We start from the raw sequence: 14,247 nt of genomic DNA on the forward strand, positions 1-14,247 counted from the left end.
CATTTTTTTCAAACATCTTTGAAACTAAACATGCAAATAAAAATAGGAAAAGATCCCAGAAGGAAAGATCCTTAGAGAAAAGCCCACAAAGATCATCTCAGAGACCAGTTTCTGTTGCAATCTTCTTGCCACAGTACTACCAAGTGTATGTAGATGGACCCCAACTATTCCTATTCTATTGTTGAAATATTATTTATTTTATCTTATTCATAATTGTTGAAATTGCAAATTAGGTATGGTTTGTATTTTGGATGGAAGAACTTGTAAATGAGACTTTTTGTAGGCAACTGTCTGGAAAGAGTTACACCATCTGTGCTGAACTGATTAATAATCTGGGTGTCGACTTGGGCTCCCAGCTCCTGCTTCAGGGGCAGGTGGTAACTGTGGCCAGAAGGACCTTCATACAGCTCTATCTTGTATGCCAAGTTGCAACCATTTCTGGATTAGGAGGTACTTGTAATAGTGATTCATGCCTTTATCATGTCTTGATTCAACAATTGCAATGTATTGTATATGGAGCTGTATATTGAAGATCATTCAGTGTGTGTGTGTGTGTGTGTGTGTGTGTGTGTGATCTTTAGAATATTTCAATGTAAGTTATTGGTGCTGCTTATTTTGATGAAGTAATACACTAGTGCAACAGCTGAAATAGTTACTAGTTGGCTTCTGGGTGCAATTCAAGTTAATGATTGTCAACTTTAAAATTCTGCCTGGTCCAGGACCAGAGTACCTGTCAAACTATGTATTCCATTAGAATATGACAATCTGATAAGATACAGAAGCTCTGAGAAATCTGTTAAAGGTATTAGGGGAATGTCTTATTTTGTTATCCAGGATCAGAATGAACTTGGCCTTAAGGACACTATTCCTAAATAAGTATATAACTGATAAATACTTTCTATGAACTCCTGCCCTGCTGATCACTCAGAATTAGAATCACATTGACAAGTTTTGCCAGAGAGCATGGACTAGATAGGTTGATTCCATGTGACAAATACAGTTCTACATATACAGTATGTACAAATTAAGCCATAGAGGAATTAAATCAGGATATTTTGTTATTGTTTGCTATTTAGATCTGAATCAAGATAATGATATTTTCTCATCCTGCTTGCAAAATTAGCATAGCAAAGGTTATTGTACTAACACCCATTAGTAATGCTTAGTACCGTTTGGGTAGCAATTGTGCTTTCTGATTTAATTTTGTAATCTCAATATTTTTGCATTGCATTCCATGATTTTTTATAATGTATTTGTTGCATTTATGAGCTTATGCACAATGTCATTGAGGCTTAAAATGGCACATTCAAATCTTTATTTGTCAGTACAAGTATCATAACCAAATTTCTGTATTCTTAATTGCATACAATGCTTTTAAAATAGACTGGATGTCATTTCTTTTCCATCAATAGATAAGTGAAGAAGATCTGAGGAATCTGCTGTTTGGAGACTATATGAATCCTGACCTTGAAGGAGAAGAAAGAATTTATTATGAAATTCCAAGTATACAAATGTTCAATGATGTTGTGGAACTATGTTTGGATGAATATAACCAAACTCACAAAACAAGAATGAATCTAGTAATTTTTAGGTGCAATACTTTTGTACATTACTTTTACCAACCATCACAGAATACTTCTATTCTTATTTAATTTATTTGGATTAGAAAATACAAAGTATAATTTAACTTAGGAACTTGTTCAGATAAAGTCTGGTAGCAGTAGTTAATTACCTTATACAGAACTCCTGATTCATACTGACTTTTTTCCAAGGTCAACAGATTGTATTTTTTATAAATTGTATAGATTTTATAAACTGTATAGATTTTGGAAATGAATTAGACTAATTCTGTGAGTCACAAACAAAACATATTTTGAAATAGTGTTATTACTTTAACATGAGCATCAAATATTTTCTTCAAGTCCTCATTGTTTCTTCAATTTTCCATAATTTTCAAGTTAAGTAAAAAATAAGGAATGATGTGTTTCAGTATATAGAATGAAAAATAATTCTTTATAAATATTTAGTTAATTAACATTCATCCAAACCTGTCTGTTTTTTCTAAATGTTGGTGGGCAGGCAGAATCTGAGTTTTTCCCTTTGTAAAAATTTTTAAAATTTATACGACAGTTTTTACCACAGTTTTTAAGTTTTCACTTCAGAATTATGGAAAATATTGTTAATTTTCATCTTTATATGAAAAAGATTTGATTTTAATTGTAATGTTTGCTGAAATTGATATTTTTAAAACCAAAGGTATGTACTGGAACATTTGTCTCGTATATGCCGTGTGCTCAAGCAATCTGGAGGTAATGCTTTACTTGTTGGAATGGGAGGAAGTGGTCGACAATCCCTGACCCGATTGGCTACATCCATGGCAAAAATGAATATTTTCCAACCTGAAATCTCCAAGAGCTATGGAATGAATGAGTGGAGGGAAGACCTAAAGGTAAAATATATACAATTAAATTTATATTGCTTAAAGGCTACTTAATGGTTTTAGAAAGATCTGAAGGACCAGGCTTGGGACCAGTGAAAAAATGGAAAAAATCCATTTTGTGGTAGCTAAGAGTTGATAGCTCCTTGGTGGAACATAATTAATTAACTGGTGTTAGAATTATACTCTTAAAACCACTCTGGATTAATCTACAGAACCACATACCATGCAGGATTGTACCTATTAAAGTTACATAGTTTAAAAGGTCAGTCAGAAGTGAAATTTTCTGCATAGTGGAATAATGTACTTATTCCATGAGGCATTAGAGTTGGAATGCTCTGTGCTCTGGCAATGGAAGATTTGAGTGTGGGGGAATGGTTTTGAAATGAATACATGAATTATCCTAATGTGATCAATAATGATATTATACATATCAATATATAATATGATATTCATATAATACCAATACACACACATACTGTATATGTATACACACCCATGTAATAAATATAAAATTTATTAATTTTTTTAAAGAATAAAAGATATGGATTTTGAAATAAAAAGTAAAGAAAAGTAATACATGAAATTAAAAAAAAAAACTAAGGAAAGGAGAGTCTTCATAAAAGAAGTTACAACTACTTTGAGGTTCTTGAAGACATTTCATTACTCAAGTACATAACAGTGTTGATGGGAATGGTCTTGATAGTTCCTTAATTGGGCTGTTGTATCTATTGCACTGAATGCTTAATAATGTTTGTGTTACTTCTAGAACCTTCTGAAGAGTGCAGGTATGAAGGGCTTGAAAACTGTGTTTTTGATCACAGACACACAAATCAAAGAAGAAGGATTTTTAGAAGATGTTGACAGTGTGCTTAATACAGGAGAAGTACCCAATCTTTTTGCAGCTGATGAGAAACAGGAAGTTATGGAGGTAAATATTAGAATTATTTCTTATAATTATTTTTAAAGAATATTAAGATTAAAATTTAAAATATTACCACGCATGGCCACAGCTAAGATTGAGGTTTAATTCTGCTTTATTTAAAAGGAAAATAACTTGTACCGTGTTTGCCGGCGTATAAGGCGACTTTTTGCCCTGAAAAACATGCCTCCAAGTGGGGGGTCGTCTTATACGCCGGGAGTGACCCGACTCCCACTTCGAGCTTGAGTTGCAGCCAGGAGGGAGGCTGGGGGAGCGGTGTGTGTGTGTGTGTGTGTGTGTCGGGTGTCACTGCGCCACGCGCTGCGCAACCTTCCCCCCTCTTCCTTCCTTAGCGGTGTGGGGAGGAGAGGATTCGAAGATCCTCACGTGCGTACTTTTCTTTTTCTTTTTCTTTTTGCACTGCAGGTTTTGCATGTGGGCGGCTGTAGGTTAAGGATGGGGAGCCCCGGGGTGGGTTATCAGGTTTTACGGTGCTTCCAACATGTGCGAACGGTGGGAGAGCGGAGAAGAGCGCCCGCTGTGTGAAATCCTGCCGTCAAAGCAACACTGGGGAGGCAGGGTATAAATTTACCAGGTTAATGTAGCAATGGTGATTAATGCCCAGAACATTGTTTGCGGGTATTGGGGTGTGTGTGTGTGTGTGGTGGTGGTGAGGAGAGGTTGTCCTTTGAATGCGGAAAAGTAGGTGTGACCTTGTGTAGGAAAATAAAGAGATCCTTTTAGCGTGTTTGGCTTCTTTGCCTCCCTCGTTCGTTTTGACGTGGAGATAATGGCCTTTGGGCGGGAGGGGAAGAAAACGGTAGCTGGATCATTTCAAATTTCACTTACTCTCCTGCCTCACTTCAATATGTCTGAGCGACTCCAGATACTGGAAGATTTTTGAATGAAAGTGTTACCTCCATTTTTTTTTTAAGAGGGCCACTTGGGGAAAAAAAAAGATTCTAAGGAATTCCTTGTTTCTTGATTAAAGAGAAGGCATTGAATATACTGTTCCTTGGCAGCCTTTTCAGTGTCCGGTTTTTGGTGTGTGTGTGTGTGAGAGAGAGAGAGAGAGAGATCAGCTGTATTGAGAAGAGAACGTTTCCTGTGTTCTCATTTTATTTACAACATATTTTACGCTTAATGGTAAGCAATGAAAAATATTTTTAAAACTCATTTCTAAACTCCATAGCTATTTGCATATTCTTGGTTCAAAATTGGATTAGCTCATTTCAAAATTGTCCAAAGCAGAAAAGTGCGTCAAAAAAAAAAAAAAATGCAAAAGTGGAAGGTGTGTGGAAGAGGGGGTAGTCTTATGCGGCGAGTATATAACAAACTCTATATTTTGAGTGGAAATGTTGGGGTCGCCTTATACGCCCAGTCGTCTTATACGCCGGCAAATACGGTAATTTGCTTAATCTCAATTGAGCCATGCCGTTAGTTGGTAAATTAAAACCTATCTATATATTACACTATATAGATAATTATACATGACTAATAGAATAGTAGGAGCTAATTTATAGGACTGCTTTATATAGGACTATTATTAGAGACTACCTGAAACCTATATTCCTATATAGTCCTATATGGCCTGACATTCAAATATTTTCAGGATTGCTTCCTTCAGATAAAACCAATCCCTCAGATCTGGTCCTCACATATATTACCTCACATATATGAAGTTGGGGTTGAGGAAGCAGAAGAAAATGTGTTTTTTTTTTTACTCCATCTTTTGAAAATGATCTCCCCCAAGACATTTGAATGCCACTCTTACTGATGGTTGCATGTAGGTAGTAAAGATGAAGCTTTCTATCAGAGCCTTTAATTATTAGGAAATCACTGGGTTGAAAATGCTAGGATGGACTGATGATTTTGTTTTATGTCTTTTTATATATTTTTTTATGTTTTCATGTGGAATATTGTAAGAGTTCTGTATAGAAATATAATTAATAAAAAGAAAACAAAGGAAATAGGACAATTGTCTTAAAATACAATACAGTTTAAATAAATCTTATCACTAGCTTCAATTTTAAAATATTAATAGTTTTAGATTCTTATAGTCCACTACAGTTATTGAACTTAGGGGATTTATTTATCCCAGATTCACTGAGAGTTGGGCAGCACATAAATTTGATAAATTATTATTATTTGTATATTTATCAGTTTAATTGACATCATTTTCTCAACAGACATATATTTTTCACAAGTTAATTTCTTTTGATGAATACATTACAGTTCCTATTAGTAGTCAGATTGCTTTACAAAACTAGACTTTGCAAATGGTGATTTACTTCTGCACTTTATTCTCTAGGGAGTTCGTGCTGTATCTCAGGCTGGACATAAACATGAAGAGCTTAGTCCGTTGGCTTTATTTGCTTTTTTTGTGAACCGTTGCAAAGACAATCTCCATGTTGTAGTAGCTTTCAGTCCAATTGGAGATGCTTTTCGCAATCGCCTGAGACAATTTCCATCTCTCATCAACTGTTGTACTATTGACTGGTTCCAGGTTTGTAGAAATAATCAGAGTGATGTCGTATATTTACCAAGCTCATATATATTCTTACCCATCAAAACTTGTTTTTCCCTCTCTTCGATGTTGATAATATTTTTCTTAGATTTTGAATAAAGGTTGAAACTATTCTGACTTACAACTTTGAATGTTCGATTGGTAATTGTTAGCAGTCACGTGGAATGGATGCTTGTATAATATGTATAGATTTTTTTAAAAAGTCTCTTAAAGCATCTCAGTGTCATTCAAAAATATATTCTTTTATACTATTGAATGAGATAATGGAATTCCATTATAAACTTCATACCCTAGGATTATATATATATTTTACTTCAACATGATATTGGAGAGTTGATCATAGTGGGGAATGGTTCTTGCTTTACCTATTTTGTTGTGTATAGTGATGTATATAGTGTGTTGTAAAATAATACCTTATTGTTTTACCTTGTCCATGAAGTGAATAGAGGCCATTAATCACTTCTCTTTCATTTATTGTCATTCATAATATTCTATGTAGAATATGGGATGGGGGGATCCCACTTTGATCTACTTACTACTACAAACATGGCTAGTGGATTTAATATATTGGTATCAGTATGGGGATATTTTATGGGATCCAAAAAATCCCTAGATGTGGTGCCTGAGGTTGATTGGTAATCAATAATACAAAAATACATATGTAGTAAAATAAATAAAATAAAATAAATATGTAAGAGGAAAATTCCTCTATTAACTAAAAAAAATGAATAGTCCCGTCCCCCCCCACTATTTGTCTAGATTGTCACTATATTGATTAAAATTGTATGTGAAATGCAAGGAAAAGGAGTATCTGTGAAATGAATGTGAATCTTTTTTCTATTTCTTTGCTCATCTGCAATTAATAAATTTCATGATGTACTATTAGTGGAATGGAGTTGTAAATACAATGTGTAAGAAGACACATTGTAAGAAAACATTATATTCTTATGCTTACAGCCATGGCCTGAAGATGCTCTTGAGCGTGTGGCTATTAAATTCTTGGAAAAGCTTGAGCTCACAGAAAATGAACGTCAAGAAGTTGTTCCTATCTGTAAACATTTCCATACATCTGTGTTATCGCTTTCTGAAAGGTTAGCTTTCTATATAGATTTATGCTCCTAAGATAAATACAAAAGAAAAAAAATACCAGCATATTTACAATATTGCTAAAAAAAACCTAATATTTAATAAATAGATTAAAACATATTCTCAGAAATAGCTATAATGTCATTTTCTGCCTGTTTTGAATTATTGTACAATATGTATAACATTTTTTCAAAATAAATAAGTTGCAATAAATAAACATATCTCCACACATAGCAATTATGGATGTATATTTATTATCAAACAAAATAGAGCCTTTTCTTTGAATCTTTGTTATAATTAATGCATTATTTTTTACTGATACAGATTTTTGAACCAGTTGGGACGACATAACTACGTTACACCTACTTCTTACCTTGAACTTATTGGTTCCTTCCAACTTCTTTTGTCACAAAATCGTGATACTGTCATGAAGGCAAAAAAAAGATATACTAATGGATTAGACAAATTAGCTTTTGCTGAATCTCAGGTGAATCAACAATAAAAGTATACTTTTATCTTGTGAGAATAGCTTTGTAGTTTCAAAACTCAAACTATCTTAGCTTTTTCCTTTGTTTTAATTGGACTGTTTCTCGTGCTATTTGTTTTGTTTTTAAATAAAAAGTTCTTGTCACCAATTACTTGCATTTATTTCAAGAAATATAATCACATTTCTATATGATTTGATTTGTAGGGCAGGCTAGAAATTTCTAGCATGTCTACTCATAAATAAATATCATTAATTCAGAGGGGCTTCTCCAAAATGAATGAGTTTAGATTGTAATCCCAATAGTACATAACAAATGTTTTACTTTATTTTGTGAATATTAAACAATTTATGCGCAACTATTGGTTTCAGGTTGGCGAAATGAAGAAAGAACTTGTTGATTTGCAACCTAAATTGGAGGAAGCAAAAGTGGATAATGCAGCCATGATGAAGGTAAAATTTCTGATGGTCAGGATAATGTGTGGTTATTGTAGTATACAATTGACTGATCATACTAATTGTCATATTTTAGTGATATGGTGATTTTATATCTTTGAGTGAGAAAATTTGTATTTGTATGGCTTGCACGGTAAACTATTCATACTGAAATGTTGGTAAATGTTTATCATTCTAATATGATTTGCTGTGCTATGCTAGGCAAACTAGTGGTGTAAATGATAGTGGTTAGTTTACATTACTGTTAAATAAATGTCAGGTGGAAAGCTACAACCCTTAATGCTTCAGATCAGTTTCAAAAATATTAAGAATTATAGTAATTATTAATTAATAAGCAATGTCTTGTGTTTTCTCCTCTCAGGTTTTTGTAATGTTATCTGTCCCAATTGCCATGAGAGCTATTCATTGTCAAGATTTGACAGTGGTGATTTTAAAAAGATCTGTCTTTTAAAACTTTTTTTAAAATCACACTTACACACAAACACAAATACGTACACACACGCAGAGAAAGCATAATTAGCTTGTCCCAGTGAAAGTGGGATTACAGGTAGTCCTCAATTTACAACTGAAATTTAATCTAGAATTATAGGTAATAAATCATAGTTCAAAGCATTATGTGTTTGGACCTATTTTTTGACATTTTTGTGGTGATCATTAAGCAGATATTGTGATTGATAAACAAACCAATTTTCCCCAATAAGTATTTTTTGCTGGAAAACAGAAGTAAATGCCAGAAACTGGCAAAAAAAATAACACACGCAAATGGCCTTAAAGGTGGCATAGTTGCCAAGTTTCAAAATCTGATAATTTGCCCTTGCATTGTGTATGGAGGGATTGTAAGTAGATTTTGAAACGTTTGTTGTAACTTCAGATGGTTGCTAAGCAATCATTGGTAAGTCGAGGACTACCTGTAATAAAAGTCTATACTTTCCTAATAGATTCTCATGGCTGCATTTCTCCTGTCCAAGGTTCATGAGCTGACAGCCAGAGGGGTGGGGTGGCTGACAGCCAGCAATGGGGGTGGGGTGGAGGAGTCGGAGAGGGAAAGATTGGACTGTAAGGAAGAAGAGGGGGATTGAAGCCCAGCTGAGCCTTGTGAGACGCTTCAGCCAGCCAAGGTCAACTATTGATTTGCAGAACTGGGAACTGAGCTCCTGTTTCCTAAACAATATACATTTACATATACATTGAACATTTACAGGTAACTGGGGCATTGCCAGATGAAGAGGAAGAGGAAAATACTTTGTATTGTTTGCAAGGGAAAACCTCAGATTCAGCTTAAGCTACTTCTGTAACCACCTAAGCTTCAGTATACTCTTGGCAAAAATAAATGGCCAAGAGTCTTTCTTTGCTAGATAACTGAATGGGAAGGTTGATGTAGATATTCATATATTTAACGGAAGCATACTTTCAAAAACATCAATACAATAAGTCACAAACAACTATTCTGGTGGCAATCATTAATTTTATGCAGAGCTTAACTGTTTAAAATACTTTTTATATGGCTCCAAATATAAACTCAGATGTTCAAAACAGTTATTTTGCCTTACTAAGTGAATGCATGAATCTAATGGATCGTGCACCTGTTCCATGATAGTTGTTTGCTTATTACTTTACCTTTACTTTCTAGATCATTGAGAAGGAATCTGCTGAGGTTGAAGCAAAAAGCAAAACTGTAAAAGTAGATGAGGAGCTTGCTACAGAAAAGGCTGCTGAAGCTCAAGCACTGAAAAATGAATGTGAGAGTGACCTTGCCGAAGCAATTCCAGCACTAGAGGCAGCATTGGCCGCACTTGACACTCTGAAGGCAAGTTAAAGACAAGTTAAGAGTTGATGAAAGAAATCTAAATAGGTTCTTTCTCTGGGTCAGAATAGTATTCTGTTGGTTGAAATAACATTCTCTTGGTCATTGTTTGATTGAAGGAGCATTCCATCGCTTATTCCATCCAGAAGATCAAAGTTTAGTCCTTGATCTTTTCCAAATAAGAACAGGGAGCAGATCTATTTAAATATGTGACATTTTGGAAACTACAACTTGATTTATATATATTTTTATATACAATATATTTTAGCCTGCAGATATTACAATTGTAAAATCAATGAAGAATCCACCTTCTGGAGTTAAACTGGTTATGGCTGCTATTTGTGTCATGAAGGATATAAAACCAGAAAAAATTGCTGATCCTTCTGGAATTGGAGGAAAGGTAAAGTAATTGAAGCAAAGCATAAATGCTTCTAGTGGCAAAACCCACTTTAATAAACAGGAAACATGTACTTAGAGCTATATAATATAGAACTGTAGGCATGGTAAAATTGCTTCATCAATAAGCCATCTCCATGAAAATTCTCTAAGTTTTCATCATAAATGAGAAAGTGCAGAGAAACAGTAAATTGTATTATTAGTTCCATAACACATTGTTAGTAAAATATTTCTATCTTGATAGGAAGAATGTCTAGGAATGTAGAGTTTATATGGAGACTCAGGAAATAAGATCATCATTGTTTGACAGTTGATATTTATATAACAGATTATTGAATTTTTCAATTTTTTAATTCAATTTTTTTTGTTCCCTGTTTTTCACTAAAATGTGGATTTTTCCTTTATCATCTATTTTTATACCACTATGAGAAACAAACTACTGCTTTATTTCATATGTTAAAAGATTATATGGGAGGATTATAATGATGAAGCTCAACATTTTTCAAAAATGTAAGATAGATTCATTTTTACACATATAGTGTACAGAGGGTAGCAGAGGTAGTATTCAGCAGGTTCTGACCAGTTCTGGAGAACTGGTAGCAGAAATTTTGAGTAGTTCGGAGAACCGGCAAATACCACCTCTGACTGGAGATTTACAGTATCCCTTCCCCTGCCACACCCTCAAGCCACGCCCACAGAACCACCACTGGAGGGTAGGGTTGAATCACTTGAATCCCACCACTGGAAAGTAGGGTTGTGTAAATCTTTGGATTAAAAGATAAAGGATTTAAAGATAAAGGTTCAGATCGGTTCTATAGAACCAGTTACAGTTCTGCCCAGTTTGGAGAACCGACAAATTGTGCCCCTGGATGGCCCCACCCCTCTCTGTCCACCCCTCCCCTCCCCACCCAGTCAGTCCTTATCACGCATGCATGACATTGCACGCATTGCTGACCACATTTCCCCCCGACTGCCCCATCCCGCCCAGTCACTCCTTACAGTACTTTCCCCCCTCCTGTTCCGACAATTAGCTGTGCCAGGATCCCCTGTCTTACTGCTTCACCCGAGAGGCTTCTCTGAGGCCCAGGAGGCAAAAAAAAAATGGACCACAGGGGGTGCTGTATGGACCCTCCGTGCTCTGTTTTTGGCCTCCTGGGCCAGGGAAGCCTTCTGGGAGCAAAAATGCTGCTCCCAGGAGGCTTCTCTGAGGCCCAGGAGGCCAAGAAATGGAGCACCAGGAGTGTGTGTGTGCAAAAAAGAAGCCACACCAACCCAGTCACATGGCCATGCCCACCTAGCCACTCCCCCTAGCCACACCCATATAACCAGTAGTAAAAATATTTCCATCCCATCCCTGGCCTCTTAGGTAGCATCTCTCAGCAATCCTTAAAGTAGTTCTGTTGTTTCCTAGAAACACACAGCTGCCACAGGACCCTGAGAAAGTCATATTTGCTTTAAGGAATTGCCAACAGGTGTTAACTGTGTACTCTAAAGAACTTTTTTGTCTTTGAGCATAAAGTGCAAATTCACATTCCTTGCTATATATGATCAATGATAGTTATTTTATTCCATACAAATTCTTTTCTGCATTCTCTTATTGGATATCCTTCAAATTATACATTCATTAGAAAACCCTCTGCATTTTCCCACTTTCTCATTATCTTTAAAAAAACATTTAACATTATTCTTTAACTTTCTTTTAGATTTTAGACTACTGGGGACCTAGCAAAAAACTTTTAGGTGAAATGAATTTCCTTAAAGATTTGAGAGAATATGACAAAGATAACATTCCAGTAAGTCTTTGTATATTTAAAAAACAATAAATTGTGATTCAGCTACAGCAAACATAATAGACTTTATCTCTTATCTAGCCTTTAAAAGCCAGAATATCTTTAAATGGAAGAAAGATATTTACATATCACACATGTGAGAATAATAATTGTAAGCCCTTTCTTATTTCCATCTTGCTAGGGCACAAACAAGCCCCAGCTACTTTTTTTTCTACCACATGCTCATGATCTTGCCTTGTTTTCATGCCTGGTTCATATCTGAGACAGCTTAAAGTCATTGCTACGTGTTGTACTGTTTAAATAATGTGTTCTCATTTAAGCAGGCAGCAAGCTATAAAAAGCTTTCTGTGGTTGCAGTGATTCTTCACTGACCATTTAGTCTCTGGTATAAACAGATGACTCAGAGGGATGGATTAGCCCAGCATCTATTAGCCACTTTAGACCCATGATGGCGAACCTATCCACGTGTGCCATGTGGGCATGCGAGCTGTTGCCCCAGCTCAGCTCCACTGTGCATGTGTGTGCACCTCCTGCTGGCCAGCTGGTCTTTGGGTCTCTGCCACACATGGGGGGAGTGGAGTGCATGCGTGGGGGGGGTGGAGTGAATGTCTGGGGATGCATGTGCATTTGCAGGGGGTGGGGTGCATGTGGGGGCAGGGCGCATGTGCAGGGGATGTGCACATATTGCATTTTGGGGATGTGCGCACTTTGGGCACTCAAGTGCCAAAAAGGTTAGCCATCACGGCTTTAGACTGATGTTGGCCTTTGCCCTTCCGTTCACTTCTTGGGCATTGTTTCCAACATACATTATAGTTTGGGGGAGAAAATGAGGCTGGATCTTTCTGAACTGATCTGTTGATATTAGATAATATTAGCAGATTGCTAGGCTTCTTTTGAGCATGGGTTAGCACTATTTCAGAATAGGACAAAACCACTGCCCAGAAGTTGATAGTCTCCTATTGAATACATCTGTGCATCACAGCCATCTGGCATCTGTCAGAACTTGCCATCTCCTTAAAGCCCCAGTCCAAGCCCTTTCCCACACTGAGAGTGATCTCTAAATGTTTTCCTGTCAGCAAATCAGGAGAATCCATCAATCTCTGTCATAAATATGCCCAAGGCAAGATAGGTATCAGCAGCAGGGGGAGCAAACTACTGTAATGCATGACTAATAATAGCCAAATCATTTAGAGCAGGGGTGTCAAACACAAGGCCCGCGGGCCAAATCCGCCCGCCAGACCTGGTCTGATGGCCAGCGGTGCCGCCGCCAGCCTTGCAGCCTCCCCTTTTTTTTTCAATGAATTTACTCCGTGCCTGCACGGAGTAAATTCATTTTAAAAATGGCTCAAGTTAAAAAAAAAATTTACTTACCTTCCGGGACCTGGCCCGACTTCTTCCTGCCCGCACTGCTCCCTGGGTGTCGGACGTGACGTCATCACGTGGCGTCCGCCCGACATCTCCAGGGATCAGAGGAGCGCCGACGCCGCGAGAGGAGCAAGAAGAAAGAAGTAAAAGAAAGAAAGAAGTAAAAGGTAAGTAAAGTAAATGGAGGGGGCAGATGGCTGGGTACTATAAAAGGGGCAGATGGCTGGGCACTATAAAAGGGGGCAGATGGCTGGGCACTTTAAAAGGGGGCACATGGCTGGGCACTTTAAAAGGGGGCACATGGCTGGGCACTATAAAAGTTAAAAAAAGGTAATGCCTTGTGTTTTCCATATGTTTAATAAACAGTGTTTGGCAATATTTGTATGTTTAAAAAAATTAATGTTTGTTACCAAAAACATTTTTCAATACATTGTACAATAATTGTACATTTGAATATCTACTTGTCATTATTCTGACTATGTTTCTGCTTTCAGAGCTAGTTATTACTTACATTATTACAAAAAACAGTAATAATTGAATGCAGTGACATTAATTTATGATAATAAAGAGTGGACACATAGACCTACAGATACAACCGGCCCTTTGATGGGGACCAAACTGCTGATGCGGCCCCCGATGAATTTGAGTTTGACACCCCTGATTTAGAGAATTGTTACTGCTAAACCCTGTGTTTCAGATGTATGTAATGCATGTTTCATATAGGTATCAGTGATGCAGAAGATTCGTTCAGAATATCTAACTAATCCTGAATTTGATCCTCCCAAAGTGGCTAAAGCATCTTCTGCAGCAGAAGGGTTATGTAAATGGATTATGGCAATGGAGGTTTATGACCGAGTAGCAAAGGTATTATTAAGTTTTTTCTTTTTATGTTGAAAATATGATTGCTCAGATTCTTTTGGGATGCTCTTGCAGCGCAAACACAATTTTTGCATATATATATATATATACTGTTTTTGAAT

The 14,247-nt window shown here is 36.3% G+C and overlaps 1 protein-coding gene across 5 annotated transcripts in view; it reads left to right on the forward strand.

Annotated features, from left to right (window-relative positions):
* DNAH12 (dynein axonemal heavy chain 12) overlaps window positions 1–14,247 on the forward strand; it is a 107,242-nt gene that overhangs the window by 69,319 nt on the left and 23,676 nt on the right. For all 5 annotated transcript variants that reach the window (XM_087954750.1, XM_087954752.1, XM_087954751.1 and 2 more), the window contains 11 exons: window positions 1,413–1,591; window positions 2,257–2,449; window positions 3,207–3,368; window positions 5,671–5,865; window positions 6,844–6,977; window positions 7,297–7,459; window positions 7,829–7,909; window positions 9,543–9,719; window positions 9,985–10,116; window positions 11,816–11,905; window positions 13,991–14,131. In XM_087954750.1, the coding sequence (XP_087810876.1) occupies window positions 1,413–1,591; window positions 2,257–2,449; window positions 3,207–3,368; window positions 5,671–5,865; window positions 6,844–6,977; window positions 7,297–7,459; window positions 7,829–7,909; window positions 9,543–9,719; window positions 9,985–10,116; window positions 11,816–11,905; window positions 13,991–14,131 (1,647 nt within the window). The remainder of the gene's footprint in view (window positions 1–1,412; window positions 1,592–2,256; window positions 2,450–3,206; window positions 3,369–5,670; window positions 5,866–6,843; window positions 6,978–7,296; window positions 7,460–7,828; window positions 7,910–9,542; window positions 9,720–9,984; window positions 10,117–11,815; window positions 11,906–13,990; window positions 14,132–14,247) is intronic.

Source organism: Notechis scutatus, chromosome 2 (genome assembly GCF_049901735.1).
Source record: "Notechis scutatus isolate UNSWTSFEM ecotype Mainland chromosome 2, rNotScu1.2, whole genome shotgun sequence".
NCBI classification, from domain to species: Eukaryota; Metazoa; Chordata; class Lepidosauria; order Squamata; family Elapidae; genus Notechis; species Notechis scutatus.